Source organism: Cryptomeria japonica, chromosome 7, assembly GCF_030272615.1.
Source record: "Cryptomeria japonica chromosome 7, Sugi_1.0, whole genome shotgun sequence".
Classification (NCBI taxonomy): Eukaryota; Viridiplantae; Streptophyta; class Pinopsida; order Cupressales; family Cupressaceae; genus Cryptomeria; species Cryptomeria japonica.
The window spans coordinates 663,401,507-663,425,533 of NC_081411.1; the positions used below are offsets into that span (position 1 = coordinate 663,401,507).

Sequence of the window (24,027 nt, forward strand, 5' to 3'; positions counted from 1 at the left end):
TTGACAGTTTTTTTCTTTCTTTTTCTTAACACAAAAAAACTCATGGCAACAATGCATTTCCAACACATGTATTCAACTACTCAATTGACCCTAACGCTAGGAGAATGGATCCGATTCAATCCACAAATGAAATTTCATATATAATATCATTATTCTACATAATAATTTCACATTTAAAACATCAGATTCACATTTTTAAAAAAGTCTAAGGAGACCAATAACCAGGTTTTGGAGGCCATCCACCATTGATGGACCTCCAAAAACTCAAAAAATAAAAAATTGCCAAATCGAAAATTCCTTAAAACCCATTGATTGATGGGTGAACAACATCACACTTTTAATATAAAATTCACTTTCTCGACATACATAAAAATTTGGGTAGCGCTTCCCAAAACAACTCTCATTTAAAAAAAAAGTTGAAACATACAAATTCATATCTAAACTAAAATCCAAAATTCAAGTTGGAGAAAGGTTCTAAATCCATTTGCTATCCATTTGCAACAAAAAATACACAATTTTATAAAAAATCAAATAAACTCACCTTCAAATTGAAGAATTTCAAAATGAAACATGGAGCCAAAGGCTCCAAAAGAACTCACGAAAACCGAGTAGCAACAAGAGTTTTCCCGCTCGAATCCAACAAGCTCCTACCCACAAAATCTCTCCAAGCAAATCCTTCCCAATCAAAATTTCAAAAATCCATTGTAGGGTTGGAAATCTCCAAAATTCGGAAAATAATAATCCTTGTTAAAAAAAATGCATGACCCCCATTTTAATTCCACCATATGTTTATCAATAAATACTTTAATTTTGCTAGCTTAATAGAATTTGATTTATCAATTTATAAAAACAATGGTCTTATTTTATTTTATTTTTTTAAAACAATTACTCAAGCCAAATATAATTTAACTCACTGATAATTCAACATTCACTCTAACTTAGACAATTAAAATAATCGATTAATTAATTAACCACAAAAATGATTCTAATGTAATTTATTCTTATTTCTCTTTAATCAGCACGACACATAAAATTCTCATTAACTATTCAAGAAGAGAATAAATAAACACATAAAATGCATAACACACAACACTCAATTGAAACCAAAATAGAACACGACTCACATACCAATGTTGGAAAAGTGGCCTACTTGGCGAATTGACAAGGCAAACAAAACGCTGATGACGCTCACAACTGAGCAAGGCTAGGGATGACATTAGGACCTTAGAACTACCTCCTCCACTTCCATTAGGTTAATTAAGTATGCTCAAACCTGTGAAACCAGGTGGAGATGATACCTCGTACTTACATGGTACTTGTACTTGTAATTTCCTGCATCACCGAACCATACATATATATACACAAACACGATAAACACATCGGTGAAGGCGAATCGTGACGTTCCCTATCTCACCGAAGTGAGTGAAGGAAAATCATCTCCTCGCACCCCATATACTTTCACACAACATGACAACATATACATAAAGCAACTCGCACATAACTTAAATGTGTTAGTCCATCATTAGTAACGCATAAATAAACTTAACATTTCATCATTTATAAAGTATAATGCAAAAGCAGAGTTTACAATTACTCATCAATAAGCAATATTGTATATTTAATATCTATTCCTCAATGTAAAATAATGCATAATCATATGCACCTAGTCACATCCCAAAGCATAACACCAGAATAACACACCACAATTACAATAAATCAACCATCCATGTAAGCTACATAAAAGTCAACCTTGGTCAATGAGGTAAAAAAAGTCTGAACAGGGTAGGGGTACTACAATTAAGGTCTCTCTTCCCAGATAAAGAAAAAGTAGAAGCAAATGGAAAATATTCTTTTAGTGTAAGAAATAATGTGAAACAAGAAAATGAAAAGAGGTTCATAGCAGATCATTTGGATGGAGATAGTGCCTTATTAAATGAGGATTATGTGGTAGAATTTCAAGAAGACTCTTTCGACATGGATGTAGTTATTGCCCTAGTCCAGGAGGACAAGGGTGCTAGGCACCCTATTGCAGTTCATTTGGGTTGAGCCAAGGCCAAGAAACAAGAAGAGGAGGCAAAGATCACAGATTGGTGCTGGTTTGAGTAAAATCAAGCATGATTAGGGCATAGACGACATAACCACTAAAGTGAGGCTCAAGTGAGCATAAAATTATATGAGGACACAATTTGGAAAACCATAGATTCCTATGTCCTAAATTTATATACTTAACCATGTTAAATTATAAAAAATCCTCCCAAGTCATATTGGGATAATAAATGCCCAAACTTATATTAACTAGTAATGCAATCAAATAATGATGGGATAGAAAAGTGTCCTTACCTTTTTGCACCTCCTCTGCATTCCGAGACAAAAAGTAAGATATTCAGGTACATTAACCAACCTACCATGCCACTGGTGACTTAAGATCTTTAAAGGGTGAGAATATAACAATGAAGACCTTCCTTCATAGGTGAAATATCGTAAATTATGAATGGATACATAGGCCCCCTTTCTTGGAAGAGATATTCTTTTAGTGTCTTGGTTAGATGTGTCTAGTGGGTCATATCACGGTCTTGTAAATTCAGCTCTTGTTGAGACTGTGTCATGGTGTTTTGTATAATCCTCCCCTTCAGTGGATAATGCTAGGAAAATGGTGTCTCAACCTTGCAATGATAAAAATGTACTATTGATACACGAGCATGAGGGGTACCCCCTTGCGAGCTCAAGTCCCCTGACTGGATGGGGGCCAAGGGCAATGAACCCTCATATATCTAACAATAGGTATTTTGTGCACTTTGTTTGCCCTAGAAGACAACCCTATTTTACGAGGGCATCATATTACAACTATGTATTGTGATGTATTTTGAGAGTTTGATAGTTGTTGAGTTGCCTTTGGATCTCCATTTGTGATACTCTTGTGAGAAGCTTTCTCCACAAGTATATTGTTTTTGATTAAGGAAAAATAGGTTTTAAAGGACCCAAAACCCTATACAAGACAAGTTTTGGAAGGACCTGCAACCCGAATCGAAAGATAAACTTGAAAGTCCACTCAAAGAAACAGAACACAAATGAGACTCAACATAGCCAAACCAAAGATGGGGTACAACACAATAATGACCCCCAACAAAAACCAACAAGCTGCAAGAGACCAACAACCCCAACCCAACCAGGACGGATCAAGAATTTGACCTACCCTTATGGGATCGAAGGGTCATATCAAAAGAGGACTGGGACAATTTAGATTTTTTACTTTTAACAGTTATCCATCCCTCATCAACCCTAGCAACAACTTTTTGCCAAGAGGATGGGTCCAGAATAGAGGACCTCCCATCACCAGGAGGAACAGAGCCAGCATATGGAGAGGCAGGGACAACAGAAATCGAAGAATAGACAAAGATCCAGCATCAATTTGGGAAGCGGGAAGGTCATCCACCAAAGAAGAAGATCCAACATTCTTCAGACGATCATTTGGGATGCCATCGCAAGCATCCACACACTCCTGAGGTAAAGCTACACCAGAAATAGAGGTAGGAGCTAGAGGCTCAGCCTGAGGAACCTGCGCAGCCATCTGGGAGAAGCTTTTCTTTTTAACAAAATAGTGTTCAGAGGAGGCACCTTTCCACCAAGAAGCAGATCTTTTTTTCTTCTTTTTATTCGTTTCACACCGTGCAACAACATGTCCAATCTGGAAGCACTTTTGGCATCTAAAAGGGATACCGTCAAAGTCGAGCGGTTGGACCTAAGATCCCAAGGAAGATTCAATTTCTATCTCAGTTGGAAGCCCTTTAGAAGCATCAATGTTAACCAAAATCCGAGCATAAGTAGAATGATAAATTTGGTAAGAGTCCTTATCAATCATTAGGAATCCGCCTAAAGCCTCCCCCACTTCCTCTAGCAGAGAGTCCGTCCATAGATGAAGGGGAAGGTTAGGAAGCCTAACCTAGATAGTAATCTCATTAAATGAATCAGTAGATGGGTTAAAATGCAAGAACCAGGGTTTAACCATCAAAACAAATTTGTCCTCCCAGCTGAAAGGATTTGTACATAAAATTTTCGATCTATCCTTTGCATATTCAAATCTAGCAATGAAAAAACCCTTGGCTAAAGGAAAAATGTTAATTGAACCCTTTAAAATTGGTTCCCAGCTTTGGGAGATCCAAGTGTGTAGCTGAGGAAGGCTTGGCCAAAAGCCTCGAAACCTACAAATCAGACCATGAGATTCAAACACAGAGGAGTTGTGAATGATCTCCTGTTCAGTATCAGCAGACACCCTGAAAGCCAAGGGTTTGCATATGGTAACAGCCAAAGGCCCCAAACCACAGACAACCCGATCTGAATCAGAGGGCGCTGAATGCACCGTATCACCATCCTCCGTATTAGCAACAGGTACAGGATCGATCTTGGGCCTGCAAGGAGCAACCACAGGAGCATCCTTCAGCTTCATACCAGCAAGGGAACCCCTAGGAGGCGAAGTAGACCCAACACCCGCCCCCGAAGGGGGTAAGGCCAGCACAAAAGATTGCAAACGAGCAACCGAAATGAGAGGCGAAGAACCCCTTGGACCCCCCGCCAAGGCACAAACAGAGACGTCCGCAGAGCTCCCATTCGCAGCACACGCAACAACCTCCAAAAGCCACCCACTATATTATTTGTTGTTGATTTTTAAATAATATAGTGGGTGGCTTTTGGAGTGGGGTTTTTCTACCAAAAGGTTTTTTCTCACGTAAATCACTGTGTTGTGGTATGCATGCTATCTATGTTTATTTTTATTAAGTTTTGCATTACCCTCCTCTCATGATTAGTGTAGGAAGTTTGTTAGGAAAATGGTGTCTCAACCTTACAATAATAAAAATGTACTATTAATAAAAAGGTTACTATTGATACATGAGCATGCAGGGTATCTCAGAGTATTCTTTGTGTTATCATGGTAATTTGATAGGAGACAAGATTTCCTTTGATACTCATGGTTATGTGAATTCAAACTAGGCAGTTGATGTTGATAATAGAAGATTCATCGATGCTTATGTGTTTACTTTATTTGGTGGTGCCATGGTTGCTTTGTCCACTATCGAAGCAGAGTGTATGCCAACTACTCATGCTTGTAAAGAAGCCATTTGACTTAAGAGACCGTGTCTAGATATTTGAATAAAACACGATGTAGTAACAACTTATTGTGATAGTCAGAGTGTGATCCGCCTAGCTAAGAACCCAACTTTTCATGTTATAACAAAGCACATTGATGTTTAGTATCATTTTGTGAGAGATATGGTCAAGAATGGTAGGGTGAAGCTGGTTAAGGTAGAGACTTTGATGAATGTTGTAGTTTCTATAACTAATGTTGTAAGCACAAAGAAGTTCAGATGGTGTTCATAGTCTATGGGCCTTTTGGCCCTAGTGATTAAAAAATGATGGTGGTATCCCTCCCATTGCTCTTGCAAGGTTTTTGACAAATGGAAAATTTGTTAGGAAAATGATGTCTCAACCTTGCAATAATAAAAAGGTACCATTGATAAAAAGGTTATTGTTGATATGTGAGCATGGGGGATTGCATTGGGGGGGGGGGGGGGGGGTGGTACCTCCCTTGGGGGCTCCAATCCTCTAATCGGATGGGGGCCAGGGCTAGCACCCTCGAAACAAAATTTCATATATAATTTATTAGTACAAATTTTGACCATTTATCATTAGGTCATAGATTTAACAATGGATATTTTTGTGCACTTTGTTTGCCCTAGAAGGAAACCTAATGTTATGAGGGCATTGTATTACAACTATGTATTGTGATGTATTTTGAGAGTCTGATAGTTGTTGAGTTGCCTTTGGATCTTTGTTGTGATACTCCTGTGAGAAGTGTTGATTTTTGAATAATATATTGGGGAACATTTGGAGTGTGGGGTTTTTTTATTGAATTGGTTTCTCTCACGTAAATCATTGTGCTGTGGCATGCATGGTATTTAATTTAAGTTTTTGTAACTGTTGTAAGTATCTATAAAACTTTTACATTACCCTCCTCTCAAGATCAGTGTATGAAGTTATCCTTCTACCATAACTTCCTTACAAAGTTGTTCCACTTCTTTAACTTCCTTACAAATAAGCCAGACACCTTAGCTATAGCCATCATAGTGGCATCAACCCTTAGCCCTTTAACTATAGCTAGATTGTCTTCAAAAGTTAAAGAAAACCAAAATGCTATATCTTCATTATATTCAATCAGTCTGCGGAAATAATCCAACCATCCAACATCCTCTATCTTTTGCCTTCATTCTTGGTCATTCTCCACTATCAAGCGTTTTGTAGGTTCTTTGCTTATAGAGTCTCCTCCCATTCTTCTCGATATTGAATCCAATTCCTTTTAACTCTATATTTTGAATTCTTCTATGCTATTCTTCCCTTATTTTTGTTTTGGGTAATTGTAAAATTCAATTGTTCAAACCCATTCAAAACCTCTGGTACTCCAATAACTTGCAATTTCTATTTACTAGTTACTCATGTTATTCACAAAAGATTTAATTTTTTTCTAAGGGTACGCATTTGATTGCTAAAGGTAGATGATAATAAGAGGATGACTAATGTAGCATGTATCGTACTTAGGAAGGTACACTACATTAATTGGGAGTGATGATGGATAAAATTTGGAAAGGATATCTAATTATGGTGTTAACTAAGTAAAATGACTTCCCAATGACATCGACAAATGATTATCCCCCTAGTTTAAGGTAAGCTTGAGTGTCTACACGTACAAATAGGTTGGGCGAAGATCAACTAATTCAAATTCAACACTTAATATGAATATTTAAAATGAAAGAGATATAATAAATGCAATTATTATACAAAAATGTGATGAATTTGATATAACTAGTTCATACGAGAAATTTTGCATGCCATGTAATGATGACAAACAACTTTTGCTGTATTTAGTGATTTGACAGATACAACATAAGCAATTGATGATGCATGAAGTTGAAATTAGAAGACATCAAGTTATGTTAGCATTTGATAAGTTGTTGAAATGGTGATAATGTGTGCTAAAGATATGATGTGGATTGGAGTTAGCTAGCATAGATTGAAATCTTCAATCACAGACTAAAGTTTAATAGGTCTAGACTGTATGGCTATAGGAATAGGCCCCTTGTATGTTATTAATGAAAATCCTAAGCAATCCATGAAATGAAAATAATTTATTATGAAATCTTGAAGTGTCCCTAAGTGAGAGAACTTTATTATGAAGCTACAAACATGAATCTTATTAAGAAAAATCATATGTCCTTGATATTGGATCATTAGTCGTAGATGTTATAGGAAGTTCTGGTTGTGCATTCATGGCGAGTTGCTTGAGGAATTTGCCTTTGTTGACAATTTTCTTTGTATAATCTAAGACGATGAATATTGACCAACACTAAGAACCTCACTAGGTCAATAGTTTCAAGCTTTACAACAACATTGACAAATACTTCTTCTATCTCATAGGGGCTCAACCATATGGTTTGGAGTTTCCTCATATGATCTTTATACGGCGAGTCATATAGGATGGCCTAATCATCCTTCTCAAATTGCCTTGTTTTAATGAATCTTTCATGCCACTTGATTCTAGATTAATTCATTGTAGTGAAGTTCTTCTTTCCTAAATTCATCCAATACATTAGGTGATTGATCCATTCTTGTTGAGCTCGTGATAGTTCCATGCCAAGATCTATTATTTTTTGTAGTGTTTTGCATTCAAACTCTATTGGAAGGACAACATTCTTACCATACATGAATACAAATGGTGTGAAACTAGTAGTCGTATTTTAGGTTGTCCTATAATCCCAAACAACTTTTGGAAGTCTATAGGTCCAATCCTTCTTGTGAAGAGAGATTGTCTTTGTCAGGATTGCCTCTATTTCTCTATCAGTCATCTCTACCTGTCCATTGGATTGTGTATGGTAGTGTGTTATTTATATTCATTCATCAGTTCCTATATCAAAGTTGAGGTATTTATAAACCTTGATTTGTGACACTTTCTCATGGGGCTCTGTATCTAGTGAATATCTCCTCATAGCAAAATTTTGCAACCATGCAATCCATTGCATGCTTCATAGCTCTAACCTCGACCCACTTTGTTAGATAATCTATACACATTAGAATGTATTCATTGTTGTTGGAAGGTGGGTCAATGGGGCCAATAAAATCCAATCCCTATTTGTCAAAGGGTGTAAGAACTAGTACAGACGTCTTGTCAGATCTTATGGGTCTACCCATCCTTGGACATCTATCATAGTGTTTGGTATACTTACCTAAATCATTATACAATTTTTGCCAATAGTAACATGTGTTGAGGACCCTCATGACAATCCTTTTAGATAAAAAGTGGCCCCCACAAGATTCATCATGGCAAGCATGAAGTATGTCATGAATCTCATCTTTGATTATGCATCTTCTCATTACATTATTAGACCCTGTATAAAATAGGAAACCAAATGCCCAAGAATATGGGAAGCTCTTTTCTACCAACTGACACCTTTCTCTTGGGGAGAAGTATGGAGGTCTTTTTCCTGTCACAAGGTAATTGTATATCTATGCATACCATGGAGTATATACTTGCAGAGAAAAGAGATGCTCTTTTGGAAAGGAGTCATCTATATTTGATTTTGATTCTGCATTTGTGAGCCTAGAAAGAAAGTTGGCAACAACATTGGCTCTACCAGGTTTGTTTATAATGGTAATATCAAACTCTTTTAATAAGAGTAACCATCTAACTAGCCTACCACAAACAACAAGTTTGTTCATCAAGTACCTCAGTGTTTCATGATCAATGTGCTCAAATACTTGGTATCTAGTTATGTAATGTCTAAATTTGTTGCACAAATGACTTCCAACATCTCCTTTTCTGTCATTGCATAGAGTTCTGTTGCATGCAAAATTTTGTTGACATAGTAAATAACATACTCAACAACTCCTTTCTTTCCAAGGACTACTCCAACAACACGATTTAAGACATCTATATGGATGTGGAATGGGAGATTCCAATTTGGACCTCTAAGGATAGGTGCTTTGGTTAATGTCTTTTAGTGCTTGAAAAGATTTTTGGCATACATCAGTCAATTCAAATTCTATATCTTTTGTTAGCAGAACAAATAATGGCAATACAATCTTGTGAAATCGTTGATGAACCTTCTATAATAACCAACATGTCCTGGGAAACTTCTAACATCCTTCTGTTTGACATGGACATTCATATTCTTTTTTACCCACATCTTTGTAGGATCCACTCTTATACCTTTCTTAGAGACATAATTGCCAAGCACTACACATTATTACATCATCATGTAACATTTTTCATTGCTCAATGACAAGTTGTGGTCCAAACATCTTTGCAATACCATCTTCAAATTTTCTCCATGCAATCATATCAAATAGTATGTAGTGAAATCATCCATATATATCTCCATCCAATCATATCAAATTTGAGAAAATATTGAGGACTTCTCTCTAGATAAGATTCGATACATGACTTCAATTCTTATATGGAATGTATCAAATCTTATTTGATTGTAGCCATTGAAACCATCTGGAAAGGAGAAATATTTTTTTCCTGCTGGAGAGTCTTGTACTTGGTCAATGAAAGGAAGGGGAAAGTGATGCTTCCTTGTTCAATTGAGTTCTCTGTAATCGTCACAAATTCTCCTCTTCCCTCCTTAGGAACAATAACCATAGGTGAGACCCATTGGCTGTCACAAATTGGGTATATAAATCCAACATCTAGTAGCTCTGTCTTTACTATCTCTTTCACAATAGAGTTCATACTTCTCCAAGGTCGTTTGATTTGTATGTAGTCTTCTTTGATGTAAATCGTGTGTGCAAAGATTTGGATCAAGCCCTTTCATGCCATGATAATCCCAGGAAAAAAGTTGTCTTATGTTCCTTTAGTAGGGAAATCTATTTTGTTTGTTGTTGCTCACCAAGCTTGCTATTTATATTAAGATATTTACCAAGGGTGATCTTGATGCAGGAGCATCCAGGGTGTAAGAGCAATCTTCCATCACCCAAAAATATTGTTTATTTGTTAATAAGGGCTATTTTTGGTAGTGTTACTATTTTTAATAAGTTGTCAGTTTTGCACAAAATCTTACATAGACCTTCTAGATAGTAAATTGAGCTAATGGTGAAGGAATATCTCAATATCTTGTGGCATTTGGGAGTTATTCAATTTTTTTGGGAAATTTCTCCAATAAAATTTCAAATGCATTTTTGAGGGTCTTAGAAGCCTCGGATCAGGTCGAAAAGTGTGCATCTTATAGATATGACAAAAGGATGGTGTAGATCTCTTCGTAAAATTTTCGATGATGTATGATAATTGAAAATCCAACAGTTGGATTAAAAGATATTGCCTTCGGGAGCTATACTACTTTAGGAATTTTTTTTTTCTCAAAATATTCCAATGAACGCCAAAACCCATTCTGGGCATATTCCAATATAAGGAAATGAGATACAAAAGTGGTCAGCCTCAAAAGGGGGAGTTATACTTCCCAAAACATTCTAGGCGGTTAACTTCACAATATAAAGAAGGCAAATGGGGGTTACAAGGGAACAATTCGTATAGTGCAAATCGTGGCTTTGGCTTGCAGATTATTGTAATGAGAATGCCCATGTGGTCATTGCATGTTATTTTTCTGAATGTTGTAATTTCATTTCATTGAGATAATAGAAAGCAAGTATTTCTTTCTTACATTTTTATGTCTATTTTCTTTGTTTCCATTGGGTGTTTGAGTTTATAAGGGGAGTGCCCTTCATCAGATCTCCACTTGTCTAGTGTGGAGACTCATATGTGGAATACCCATATCATTGGCATGAGGAAGCAATTTATGAAGCACATGTGCAATAGACAAATAGTTCTTAGACAATGCTACAGGAAGCAAGATGTGTAGTGAGAAAGAAGAACAAGCTAGGAAAGATGGATTGTCCACAACTCTGTTGTAGTCATTTTGAGTAAGATGAGATACAATGGTACCTTCATCTTGCATTTGAAGCATGGGGCTTTTGTAAATTGTCACTAGGGTTTGCAAGTTATTTTCCTCATTATGTCCAAAGTAGGACCATTTTATCTGAGCAACCTCATTATATGGTTGTGTTGGTGGATACAAAACCAGTTTCTTGGTAATATTTCCATTTGAATCGATTATTTCTCTTGATCTACACCTAATGAAAGCATCTGTAGTAGCAAGACAAGGTCTACCTAGGATAAGTGGATACCCTCCTAGGTTGTCTTTTGGATGTAGGATTATGAAATTTGTAGGATACTCCCAAGAATCTAATGTAATAACTAGGTCTTCTAAAATACCTTTTACTTTTACTGTTGAGATGTTAACTAATTGGAGGAGTATAGGAGTAGGCCTTGAATTAGTTAAGTGCAGGTTCTTCATAGTCTACCTTGTCATCACATCTATGGCTATCCCTAAGTCAATTAGTGTACTAGGTATCAATATTCCATTAGTAACATTTACTATAGGGCTACTAGGGTCACTATACTTTGGAACAATGAACCTTCCTAACAATGTATCTACTAGTTGTTCCACAAAATGAATAGTTTGAGGGTATTTCTTATTCCTATTTAGTTCTTAAGGAACACAACTCTTTGATTGTCTTGTTATAAATGGGCACATCCTTAATTGCTTAAAACAATGGAATTCTTCCATTGACATTCTTGAGTTGGTCCAAAAAACCAAAGGCTGGTTTAGGTTCATGCTTTTGTATGCTCAACCCTTTTGGAAATGGTGGTGATGAAGTCAAAATGGGCTCTTTCTTAGGTTGAGAACTATGGCTTCTCAATAAGGATTAACATTAATTGAGGTTTCTTCTAAATAAATTTTAGTATTGAGTGGTGGTGTTGGAGCAATTACAATTCTAGTTGAGTGGAGGTGCACATTATTAATATCAAGAACATAAGCATGGAACTGTTGTATGCCACTAGTGTAGGCTTGCTAAACAAGATGGTTATTGGGGTTAGGTGCAGGTTGTACTAGTAATTGAGTAGATTTTTGAGGTGCAGGAGAAGGATTTGCAGGGTTAGGAATAATGGCTGACTAAGAAAGTGGGGCTTCTAGTTGCTATAAGTAACCTACATTAGGATTCTTCCATGGCTAATTGCCCCTCCATTGTTGTTTCCACTGCCAATTTGACTGTGATATTTTCCAATTAGGATGCTAATGTAGGGCTTGATAGGAAGGACAACCTCCAAGAGGATTATTACATGACGAAGAACCATAGTTCATCCAACGAGGAGGAGGCTAATTTTTCCATCAAATGAAATTAGAATAGGAATTATTTTTAAGATAAAGGATCTTGGGGCATACCTTGTCTCTGATTCCATGACTTTCATTGGGCTAGGTAGAAAATGGTCATCTTCATCCTTTAGAGCCTTAAAGTCAAGTTTGTCCTCTAGGCTTGCAATCCTCTTACATTTGCAGTCCTTATATCAACAATGAGGATAATATTTAGTTAGTACAACCTTTGCTTCTTCTTGCTTCTTTTTTTCTTGTAGTGTGTTCAATTGAGTGACCATGATTGATGGTATCTTGCTTCATGTTTGTCAATAGTTTGCTAATCTCCATATGTGAGATTCCTGTAGCTATCTTTGAAGTGAATGCTCTTAAGCTGCAGGTCTTCTTCATTGTTGATTCGGAGCAAATTCTAGCAAGTTGGCAGAGGTCATCCCAATGAACTTGAGCGATTTCCCCTCCGCCCATCAAATCCAATGCATTAAGGTAGTCCTCATTAAATCCTCTTAAGAAGATCAACTTGAGAGAGCCTTCTCTTGATCTATTATGTCTAGATTTCTGCAAGCTAAACAAGAAGCATTTTGTATAGTCCTCCAGTGGCTCATCTTCTTTTTGACTCATTTTGAAAATGTCATCTCCTTGCATATCTCCTCCTCTACAGTAATCCTTTTATTTCTTAAGAAATTTCATTTTCATAGAAGTTCGATTAGCTAGTGGATCTCTTCCCAAATCCATAAACCTTCTCGAGGCAGAATCCTTAAGAGTACCAAGGAATAATTTCAACCTATGGACATCTGTAGTGTAGTCATAACTATGAGATAGGATGTCAAACTCAAAGAAAAAGGTGTTTGGATCTTCTGTGATAATCCCATAGAAGTTTGGAAGAGCCGAGGGTGGCATATTTGTGAGGGCAACATTCCTCTCTTGGTTTAATATAGGAAAATGGAAGGTGGGTGTCTCATTGTTTTGGCTGGCACCTAGTGCATCTCCCATATTGACGCATGGTGCTATGTTGGAACTTGATTGGGAAGTGGGTGATGATGGTGGAGAGTGATAAATTGGATGTATTTTTTCCACAACTGCTGAAGTAGATGAAATGTTGATATTGGGAAGGAACCTTCCAAAAGGGTCCCTTCTTTTATGCATTCAATAAGTATAATACTTATACTAGTATACCTGCATGTGGTTAGTAAAAAGTTTGGATGTTTGTTTAAATTCTAAAGGTCCTAGGTACTAAAAATAATGATATCTACTTATAGGAAAGCAAAAAAGACTACTAAACAACCCAAATAGTTTCATTGTTTGACACCAGATCCTTGAAAACAATGTAAAATATGTAGAACTTCCTATATCTACTTGTGATTCAAGCTAATCTAATAGCTTCCATAACTCAGGTTATATTTGTCTATGTTATATTTCAAATTAATGGTTAATCACATGCACCTCTAATCAAGTTAATTGAATTTATATACTTCAAGTTTATACTTTAATTATTTTTGTTCACCAATTTTCTCAACAATCATAATAGAAATGACATAAATAAAAAGGTCAATTTTTTTTTTCATAAAATATGACAACAAAGTGAAGTTCAACATCTCCCCAATGTCTCTCCCCAATGTCTCTCCCCAATGTCTCTCCCGCTCCCCAATGGATATCCCACCTCGTGAACTTTGAATGGGCCTGCTTCCTGTTTTAGGGATGGCGATGGCCCTCTGCATCTCCCGTTTGGCTCCCCTGCGACACTCTCACCTTTCGCTTTCCCTCCTTTTCCCCTCGCGTTAGCTGGTGGTGCTTTCGACACAACTACTTCTGCTCTCTTGGTTCCCATCGCTATGGAAGTCGTTTTATGCGATGGTGGTGGAACTGTACTTGCTGCGAGGATTGGTGGTGACTCCTCTGCCTCGACTATGTCCATGCCTATTGGAGGAAATGGAAATGTTGAATCCTCCCTGGTTGTGGGCAATGATTCTGGGGATTTCGTTGTTGCTAGGGGTAAGGGGACCCATTCTGCTGCTGTAGATGTTGCTCCCGCCAAACCTCTTGCTGGGAGGCGAAGCTTTGCTCGCATGGCTAAATCTACTACTCACCCTTCCAAGGGAATTCGTCCCTTCATTTGTGTCAAGACCTCTTCTGTTGTGGTCTGTGATCAGGAGGTTGTGGAAAATGTTGATTTCTTCCAATGCTACGCTTTGGTCTACCGATTTAATGGGTTTTGGCCTTCTCTTTCAAACCTTCATCGCTGGGTGAACAATTTTTGGAAGCCTCTTGTTTCTTACAACATTGAGCTTTTTTCATTATGCTAAAGGCTTTTTCATTACTTCCTTTACATCTACTCTTGATTGTGATATGATTTTGGGCAAGTTGTGGGCTTGGGGAAATTACTCTCTCTTTTAAGCCCTGGACACCTTCTTTCAACCCCCTTTCTGAACCCCTTAATGTTCGTTCGGTTTGGGTCTGTATCCCTAATTTACCCATCCATTTCCGGGAGCCTTCTCGTTATGAGGCTATTGGTAACTCTATTGGCAGGTTTTTGAAGGTTGATGATGCCATAACTTCTATGGGTCATTTTACTTTCGCCTAACTATTAATTGATATTGACATTTTGTTGCCCCTCCCAAGGGATGTGGTTCTTTTGGTTGGGGATAGGCCATGGACTCAACTATTGGATTATGAGGGCCTCTCCTTTTGATGTCAGTGATGCTTCTCAATAGGTCACTTAGCTTCAGACTGTTCTCTCTCTCGCGGCAAAGGTGTTACCACTTGGTGGAAGGATGCTATTGAAGATCACTTGACAGTTAATGTTGCTAAAATTGATTTTGTTGACTCCTCTCAGGATTATGATGCCTCCTCTTGGGATGAGGTGCCCCTTACTGTTGAAGATGTAGTTGCTCCTGCTCCACTACCTTCTCTAGCTGATGCTGCCCCTACGGTTGTTCCTCCGCAACAAACTGCTACTAGTTTGCTGTAGCCTACTGCTGATCTACAACAAAACACTACTACCGCTACTGATCGCAACCCTAAAGAGGCCCTTCCAAATGGTCTTCCTCTTGATGGTCCTAATGACAACATCGTGTGGATTGTGGTTTGTTGCAGGTGGAATGGGAAGTCTTCTACCCTTCCCCAAACTCCTCCTTGTCAAGGCTTGGGTGCCTCTACCCCTCCTTGTGTTGGGTTTGGGGCGCTGGCTTGACATGTTTTCTTTTTCCTATCAACTTTGTTTGTTTGCTGTGGAAGTGTCATTTTGGCTTTTTTTGATTTTTATAGTTGCGATTAATGTGCTGTTAATGTGCTGCTACTGGTAATTTGTTTGACTTTATGCCCTCTGGGCTATTGTTTGTAAGGGCCAACACCCAATTTTTGTTGCTTTTAATATGAAAAACATATAAAATACTCAAATTTAGTTAGGTCAACATGCACCACTAAAGGTGCCTTTATATCATCCACATGGTAACTAGGAATATGGATGCATAAAAATTAAGCCAAGAAAAAATACAATGTGATAAGGATATCTAACCAACAAATTCATTCATGTATATAAGGTAGCTTATCTTTTATTTCACGCGTAACCTCAATATAGAGTATGTTATGTTGAACAAGATCAACTTATTGACATACATGATTTGTTTTTGCATGATTCATGTTATCAATCGAGGGAGTTGCATGCTCATGAGTATATTCAAGATTTTTCTTCCTTTTGTTTACAAGTTCTTGAATTTAATATTTGAATAAAATTCTTTAATGCTTAGAATATTCGTGTGTATTATGAATAGTAGGTTTAGTATATGTATAAACCATATGGATAAAAAGTTCAAAAATAAACCATGAAAATGTATCACTATGTCTGTATTATCCTTATGGGCATTAGGTTTAGTAAACCATCCAATGAAAGCATGCACCAATTTAATAAAATAAGTATGAAGCTAATAAGATGAATAAATCACTACAAAGTGTTGGCAAATAAAAAGTTTAGCCTCATGAATTTATAAGATATTGTCATCTAAATACTCTTTAACTAAAGAATGAATGTTGAACACATAAGAAAATATTTGTATGACCATTATAATCAAAATATGAAAGTTCTTTACTAAACATAAAGCCACCATTTAAGGAATAAAAAAATGTAACAATATCACTAACATCCACCTTAATGGCTTGTGATATAACATTATTAGGTTTGACATCATCATGAGATGTATGGATAAAATAAACATGAGATATATAAGAATGATCATGATGCATCACATCATCATATACGAGAGGGGATATGCTATCTAAAAGGTGTGACTTTTATATGGATATTAAACTATCATGAAATGTAGAAGGAATATCAATTAAGTGCACCAATATCATGACTAGGTGAAGCAAGTGTATCCATATTATGTAATGCATTTTCATAGCAATAAATGGTATAAATATTTCATGAATATCCCTCACAGTAGTTTTTTTCTAAGCTAAATCTTGTGAAGGAATGGTGCTCAAAGGTAATTTATTATTAGATTGCAACACACTAGTATCAATATCCATAGAAGAAATAGAAAACATACAACCATCATTAATAAGTTTAGTGAGGGTATCCAAAAGGGAAAACGATCAACAATCAAATCTCTAAAGGAAAAGAATGTATTAGAGACAAAAAGGATGATTCTCATGACCAGTTTGTTCTTCCCAAGGCCCACAAGTCCAGATGCAAGAATGCTCAACAACTTTCTCTAGAAAGGCTAAAGAAAATTGTATGATGGAGATCATTATCTTTAATGGCTAAATTATATGAAGCTAAAGAAAATTGTATGATGGAAAAATTGTAGTGGAGATCTTTTTTAGTGGCTAAAGAAAATTGTATGATGGCAAAATGCTTCTATAGACAATGTTATCCCCTTTACATGACAAAATGGACCATGAGTAAATCAAGACTAGAAAAATCAAACACCACAAATTGTGTAAGCATCTTAAAATTAACAAATGAAGCATGAAAAAATGCTAAGGATAGAGGGGCATGAGAATCCATGATGTAAAAACAAAGATCTACTCAAGGACGAGAAATGCAACGTTCACAAGATTATGCAATAAAAACTCAAAAACTGTAATAGAGGTAGGTAAATGGTACACGATTTATATTTAATAGAAAATTAATCCTCAAGTAAATCTAAAACAAGTGTAAAAATTAATTCTTGAAGCCAATGCAAAGGTGGGTAGGGTACATAAAAGATAGGATATGTGAATGAGCACACCAAACTACAAATAAGGATTTATCAATGAAGCACATGGATGAAAAAGGAAGGTTGGCTTTGAAAAAAGATGTAAAATCAGAAAAATAGAAATATCAAAATCCTTATGCAAGGGTGGGTAGGGTACATAAAAGATAGGATATGTGAATGAGCATGCCAAACACCAAATAATGATGTACCAATGAAGTACATGGATGAAAAAGGAAGGTTGGATTAGAAAAAAGACATCAAATTAGAAAAAATAGAAAATATCAAAAACCCTAGTAATGACAAGAAAGCCTATGGGAAACATGTCACATAAGATTACAAAAGTTCACCAAAATATAAAGAAACTAACTTTGTTGATACAAATTAAGTAGGTGCCTTGGATAGGTAGAGGTCCACTAGTAACTGTGTGTTTTTTTAGTTTGGTAGCGCTATCAATTGAATGGGTAAAAGACATCCAATGATTATTTTATCTAGTACTAAAGTAGAATATATAACTATTATACGAGATTGTATTCTGATAATTTAGATATAGACTATGTTAAAAAAGTTTGTTTTGATTACATTGTGATTTAAATCAAATATGAAAGTTAAGGGTGTTGTCTATTCAACCAAAAATCATACAAAACATAATTTTTAATCATTCAAATACTCTGATATCTTTACAAATTTTGATTAATTGTAATCTACCAATAAAAACGTTCTTTTTAACTCTGTTACAACTTACATCACATCATCTGGACAAATATAAAGACAAAATGGAAGGCAGGCATCTAAAAGGAAGAGCAAAGAGCATTAATTAAGAATTCCGAATCCATAAGTTCAAGTAGTAGGACAACATGATCTTTTCTTATCTGTTTTTTTAATGAAGAAATCCTACATTAAAACCATAGGTAGCGATTATCTCCATGATTAAGACAATTTCATCGTCTATGTAAACCTGGACGGCAAAGTAGAGACGACAAGAGATTTCTCTTGCAAAACAAAGTCTATATAACACTTGAATTGAGGAAGGTGGCAAAACGAAGCTTTGAACTGGCAGTATCAGATCAGAGTCATTGAGGTTACTTCATAAAACTTCTTGGCTGCTGCTTTTTTTTCTCAAATTGGTTGTTATAGATCTTTTGATTTTTTGTTTTTTTTTGAGAAATTAATAAATTTTACTGATGTTCTTTTTGATTTTAGGTAAAGGAGGATTTGTATCAAGTACAAAATGCATTCAAGATTTGTAGAGCTAATGAGAATCCTAAGTGAGATTTTGCTTGGTCATTGGACTCGATACTTATTTCTTTTCATTACTCTAACATTGTGTCACCAACGTTTGTTCAAATGGAAGAGAAAGAAACATTTGAAGCTTCCTCCTGGTCCACAAAGATGGCCCATTGTGGGAAACTTGTTTCAAATTGGTCATGTTCCTCATTTAGGTATGCAAAAATTAACTCAAAAATATGGCCCCCTTGTTTACATTCACATTGGAATGGTGCCTGTCGTTGTGACAGATGACCCCAAATATGTAAAGGAATTCTTATTGAAGCAAGATCACTTATTTGCTTCTCGACCAAAGAATATTGCTTCAGAGCACTTCACATTTGGGGGCAATGACATTGCTTTTGCTCCATACGGTCCACATTGGAAGGAAGTGAGAAGAATTTGCTTAATGGAGCTTTTGAGTCCAAAGAAGATAGAGTCTTTTAGACAAGGAAGAGTTGAAGAAGTCCAATGCATGGTTAATGATGTATATAGGGCATCCTTGGAAGGTAAAAGTATTAACATGAGAAACCTTTTTGGGATTCTCACAAGCAATGTTATTACTAGGATGGTATTGGGACAAAGGTTTTTTGGCCTAAAAGGTGCAAGTCCCGAGGTAGCTGTCGAACACAAGGCAAAAATTTATGATTCCTTCTCCCTTATTAATGCATTCAATATTGGTGATTATCTTCCATTCTTAAGGCCTTTAGATCTACAAGGACATGAAAGAAAAATGAAAGACATAATGAAGTGGGTTGAAAAATTATATGGTTCAATAATACAAGAGCAATTCCTTGAACTTGAGAAAAGAAGTGGAGTAGGGCCCTTAAATTTTGTTCACACATTACTAGAAGCCAAAAGTCGGGCCAAGACTTTAAACATGATGAAGGTAAAAGCCATTCTCATTGTAAGTTCAAATTTAATTCTATTATTTTTCTTTCTTTCGATAATATCTTAATGAATGTGTTCTTATGTCATGTAGAGCATTTTAATTTATTAAACTTACTAATATAATTAATATTAGGATATGGGTGTAGGAGTTCACTCTTATTTTGGGATGTTACAATACTTAATTATTTTTAGGAAACCAAGTTTAATGAAATACTAGGTTTAGTTTAGGCTAACGTGATAAAGGTAGGACTCTTGATTATTCCTTTATATTTTCTATAAGTGAGAGGAACAAGAATATTAGAAATTATAAATATGAATCCCACTTTGTGGTTAGTGGAAGGAAAAAATGATTATTTTATATAGCTCACTTAGTATTGTAGGTTCATTCATCAAGAATGTCATGCAAAAATATATAGTGGATCATTGATTATTTTATTGCTTTTTCTTGTGATCAACATTTTAAATAATTAATGCTAACCGTTTATTACCCACAGGATATATTTGCTGCAGGAACAGACACTTCTTCCATTACTAGTGAATGGGCAATGGCTGAGCTCTTAAGGCACCCTGAATATATGACCAAAGTTCGTGAAGAAATTGATGTAGTTGTTGGGCATGGGCATCATGTAGAAGAGTCTGATTTGGTGCATTTGAGATATTTGAGGGCTGTTGTTAAAGAAGTATTTAGGCTTCATCCTGTGGGTGGATTTCTTATTCCTCACATATCCATGAAAGACACAAAAATAAAAGGATTTGACATACCCAAGAACACCAAGGTCCTTATTAACACTTATTCATTAGGAAGAAACCCAAAAGTTTGGTCAAATCCTAATGATTTTGATCCCAAAAGGTTCATTACAAATGACAAGGATTGTGTGGAATTCAATGATCCTGATTGTAAAATTGTTCCATTTGGGGCAGGAAGGAGAGGTTGTCCAGGAGCAACTCTAGGAATGAAAGTGGTTCTACTATGTTTGGCTCGTTTGATCCATCTTTTCAATTGGTCTCCTCTTTATAAAGAAAAACTAGAGGATTCTGACATGGTGGAAGTTTTAGGGTATACGATAAAAAGTGTACCCCTTGAGGCCAATGCAAAACCTAGATTAGGATCATTACTACTCTAATAAAGACACACAAACACATTTCAACATTCAAATTCTTGTGATATTATTTAATATATGTCATAGAAGTGTTTAAGACCTGTTATTAGGAAAATAGTATTATGTACGCAAGGATGTGTAATTATAATGTATGCAGGTTGATAGAGATGCCAACATGTGGCACATATCCATTAAGTTAGTTGTATTGGGTCATTTGGATAACTTGTGTAATCAAGTATTGGGAAATCAATAGGACTACATTATGCTTAGTGGTATATCTTCTATTATGATTATGGAGGTGAATGGCAATGTAAGGATATGTGAGTATGGTACATAATTGAGATAGATTTGAGTGACTTATTTACTAATGAGAAATCTATAGTGTTGCTCTACTTCAAGGGTTTATTCTATTTCTACATATATTGGATACTAGGGCATGTTGTTCCATAAACATCTCTTGTATTGTGTGTGATATCTATTCTACATTGTCTTGTTTTCTTTATTATATGTTTGGATCTTATCAAGTGACATCACAATTTTAATTTAGAAAAAGCGGGATAAAATTAGTTATTTTTTCGAGGAAGGGGTGAATCTCATGTAAACGTTCATTTTCTTCATACAGATATCCATATAAAAAATGATTCTATATTTATTGGAACAATAAATTCAAGAGACTTTTAAAAGTTGTCACATTAAGGATTTAGAGCAATATTAAGGAAGATATGGTGATGTAAAGATGACTTTGTGATTTTAAAATTTTAACAAATTTTTGATGCCAAACTTTAGGATAAATTTTAATAACTTGGAAAATCAACTTCTAATTTTTGTAAGAAAAATAACATATTTACATTTTATATTATTGTATTATTATATCTATGGTAGAGTGCGATTTATTAAAATAAATAACTGAAATCCTTATGTTCATCAAGCTTTCCCGATTTGATGGAATTTTCAAGGAATTATAATGGTAGCTCTAGCTCTAAAGGGATTATCACCAACATAATATTTTAACTTTTTATTTAATGGTAGATTATATGGTGTCTTTTATAGTTTATTCCTATTGTATTACAATAAAAATTCTTTTGATAAATTGTGTAGACACCTATAATTGATAAATTGTCATTTCAACTAACTAATTTACCATTTCCTCTCTAATTGATTGAATAAATCCCTATTTATCCAGCTAATTATTAAATTTTCATCTTCTTATTAATGAAAAATATCTTATTATTTAATTAATAATTTCACTATTTACTCACTGTTCATAACTATTCACCCAATCACATTTCTATCTTAAAGTTACTTGATCATCCTTCTTCTACTGTGTACCTTAGGTGTGCGCGCACACACACACACACACACACACACACACAATCCACTTTTCATTAGCTAGATAAAATTAATTAACCCGTTAATCCCTCACTCTCACACACTAACCTTGTTCAAATTCACACTTGATTATTGTACATCTCAACATGAGTACATAGGTATGACCTTTGTACACAATTCATGACTCCTTTATACATGTGACATTGGATATTTTACATGTCACATGGGTCAAGGTATTTTCCACCCCCAAGGGTACTCCAAAGTACCCCTTTTGTATCTCATCAGACTGCAATTTCTCCAAGGGAATTCTCCATCATTGATTTCCCTTTAATCTTGGACTCATTCCCATCTTCTAATTATGTGAGTTAATTTGTCCTCCTCTCATTATCCTAAGGATCTCAATCAATTTGAGCCCTTGACCATTTGATCCAATCCTAGCCATTTAATATTTGGGTCCAAATCTATTTAATCCAAACCATTTTCATGACTCCAAAAAATACAATGTTATACTACAAGTAGGAGCACTCATGTATCATCATCTTGAGCATAATTACCATGAATTGGTGCTTGACAAGGGTTGATACTCATGAAATTTTATTTTATTTTTATCAACATTTACTAACTCTTATAATTTATCTTGAGTGTTTCATTTGGATTGTGAGTGGGATAATTAATATTCTCTAACTTTTTCTTGTAATCTCAAAACTCTATGTACACAAGTGGAAGATATTTTCTCAGATAGATAAGAACCAAAATAGATACTTGTTGATAATATGAGAAAATCTAAAGTAAATATGACAGGGAAGAGGATGATGAAGAGAATATGAAGGATAAAATTATAAACATTTTATTTTCATGGAAGGAAAAGTCGTTCCTTGAATTATATGGATGCATTGAAAATGATTTAAAAAATTAAATTTTTTTAGTTATTATAAACCCTATCAATATCTATAAATTTATCAACATAGAACTAGCCAAGCTAATAGAGGTCTAAATAAAAAAGTCAAGAATAGTCAAATAGAGGATAATAATAATCTTTATTTTATTTTATTTGAAGCTCTCTATAGACTAATATGTTTTTCAGTTTAATTTTAATACTTTAGATATGGATGGGTTGGATATTGTTCTTGTATTTATAATATTTCGAGGAAACAAACATTAATTTGTAGGAAGAGTTCATGTAGCTTTGGTTTAGAAAGAAAAAATCACACTGTAAGATATTGCACATAATGGAGACCAATTCAAGAAAATTCAAGAATATACAAAAGAATGAATTAAAAAAAAGAGAGAAAAGAGGCGTAAGAAGTAAAAAAAAGAGGAAAATACTATTTCATTGAATGAACCAACAAAAAAAGTGCCAAAAAGCATCAAGAATTGAGGAAGGTTCCCAAGATTGTAAAGTGTGCAACATATGGACCTTTCCATCACTGTGAGATGCAACAATCATGGATGCATGGTACTACATACAATCAATAGGTTAATCACTGTGGATCTACAAAGAATCAAAGGAAAAACTACCATAATTAATGGCTTCATAAAAGAAATGGATATTCAAGGCATGACATTTCTATGACGAAGAATGCAATATAAGCTGTATGAGGTCATAAATGAGATCTTGATTCTATTTAGAAAAATCCACTAGAAAGATCACATATGAATGGTTAGATGATAACACATAACATCATATTTGTAATGACTTTGCAATAATGTTATTATTTTGATTGTTCATTTTTTTTGAGGGAAAAACATGTCAAGTAGGGATGACACGCTATTTACAAGCAAATATATTGTATTATATAATGTATATAAGTTGTTGGAGATTATAACATGCACATCCCTTAAGTTAGTTATATTAATTTATGTGGATTAATTAGTTATATTAGACCATAAGTTGGCCTACACTAGGTTTAGTGGTTTACTCTATTTTTTACTTGTAGGTCTATATTAAGGAGGTAGATATCACTGCAAGTATAATTGGAGAGTATGATACATATTTGA

The 24,027-nt window shown here is 35.2% G+C and overlaps 1 protein-coding gene across 1 annotated transcript; it reads left to right on the forward strand.

Moving 5' to 3' along the window:
• Positions 1-18,938: 18,938 nt before the first annotated feature.
• Positions 18,939-20,904, forward strand: LOC131071168 (cytochrome P450 703A2-like). The gene is made up of 2 exons (XM_059208858.1): positions 18,939-19,616; positions 20,095-20,904. Exons 1-2 carry the CDS (start codon positions 18,939-18,941, stop codon positions 20,722-20,724), a joined length of 1,308 nt encoding a protein of 435 aa, XP_059064841.1. The 3' UTR covers positions 20,725-20,904.
• The last annotated feature ends 3,123 nt before the right edge of the window (positions 20,905-24,027 follow it).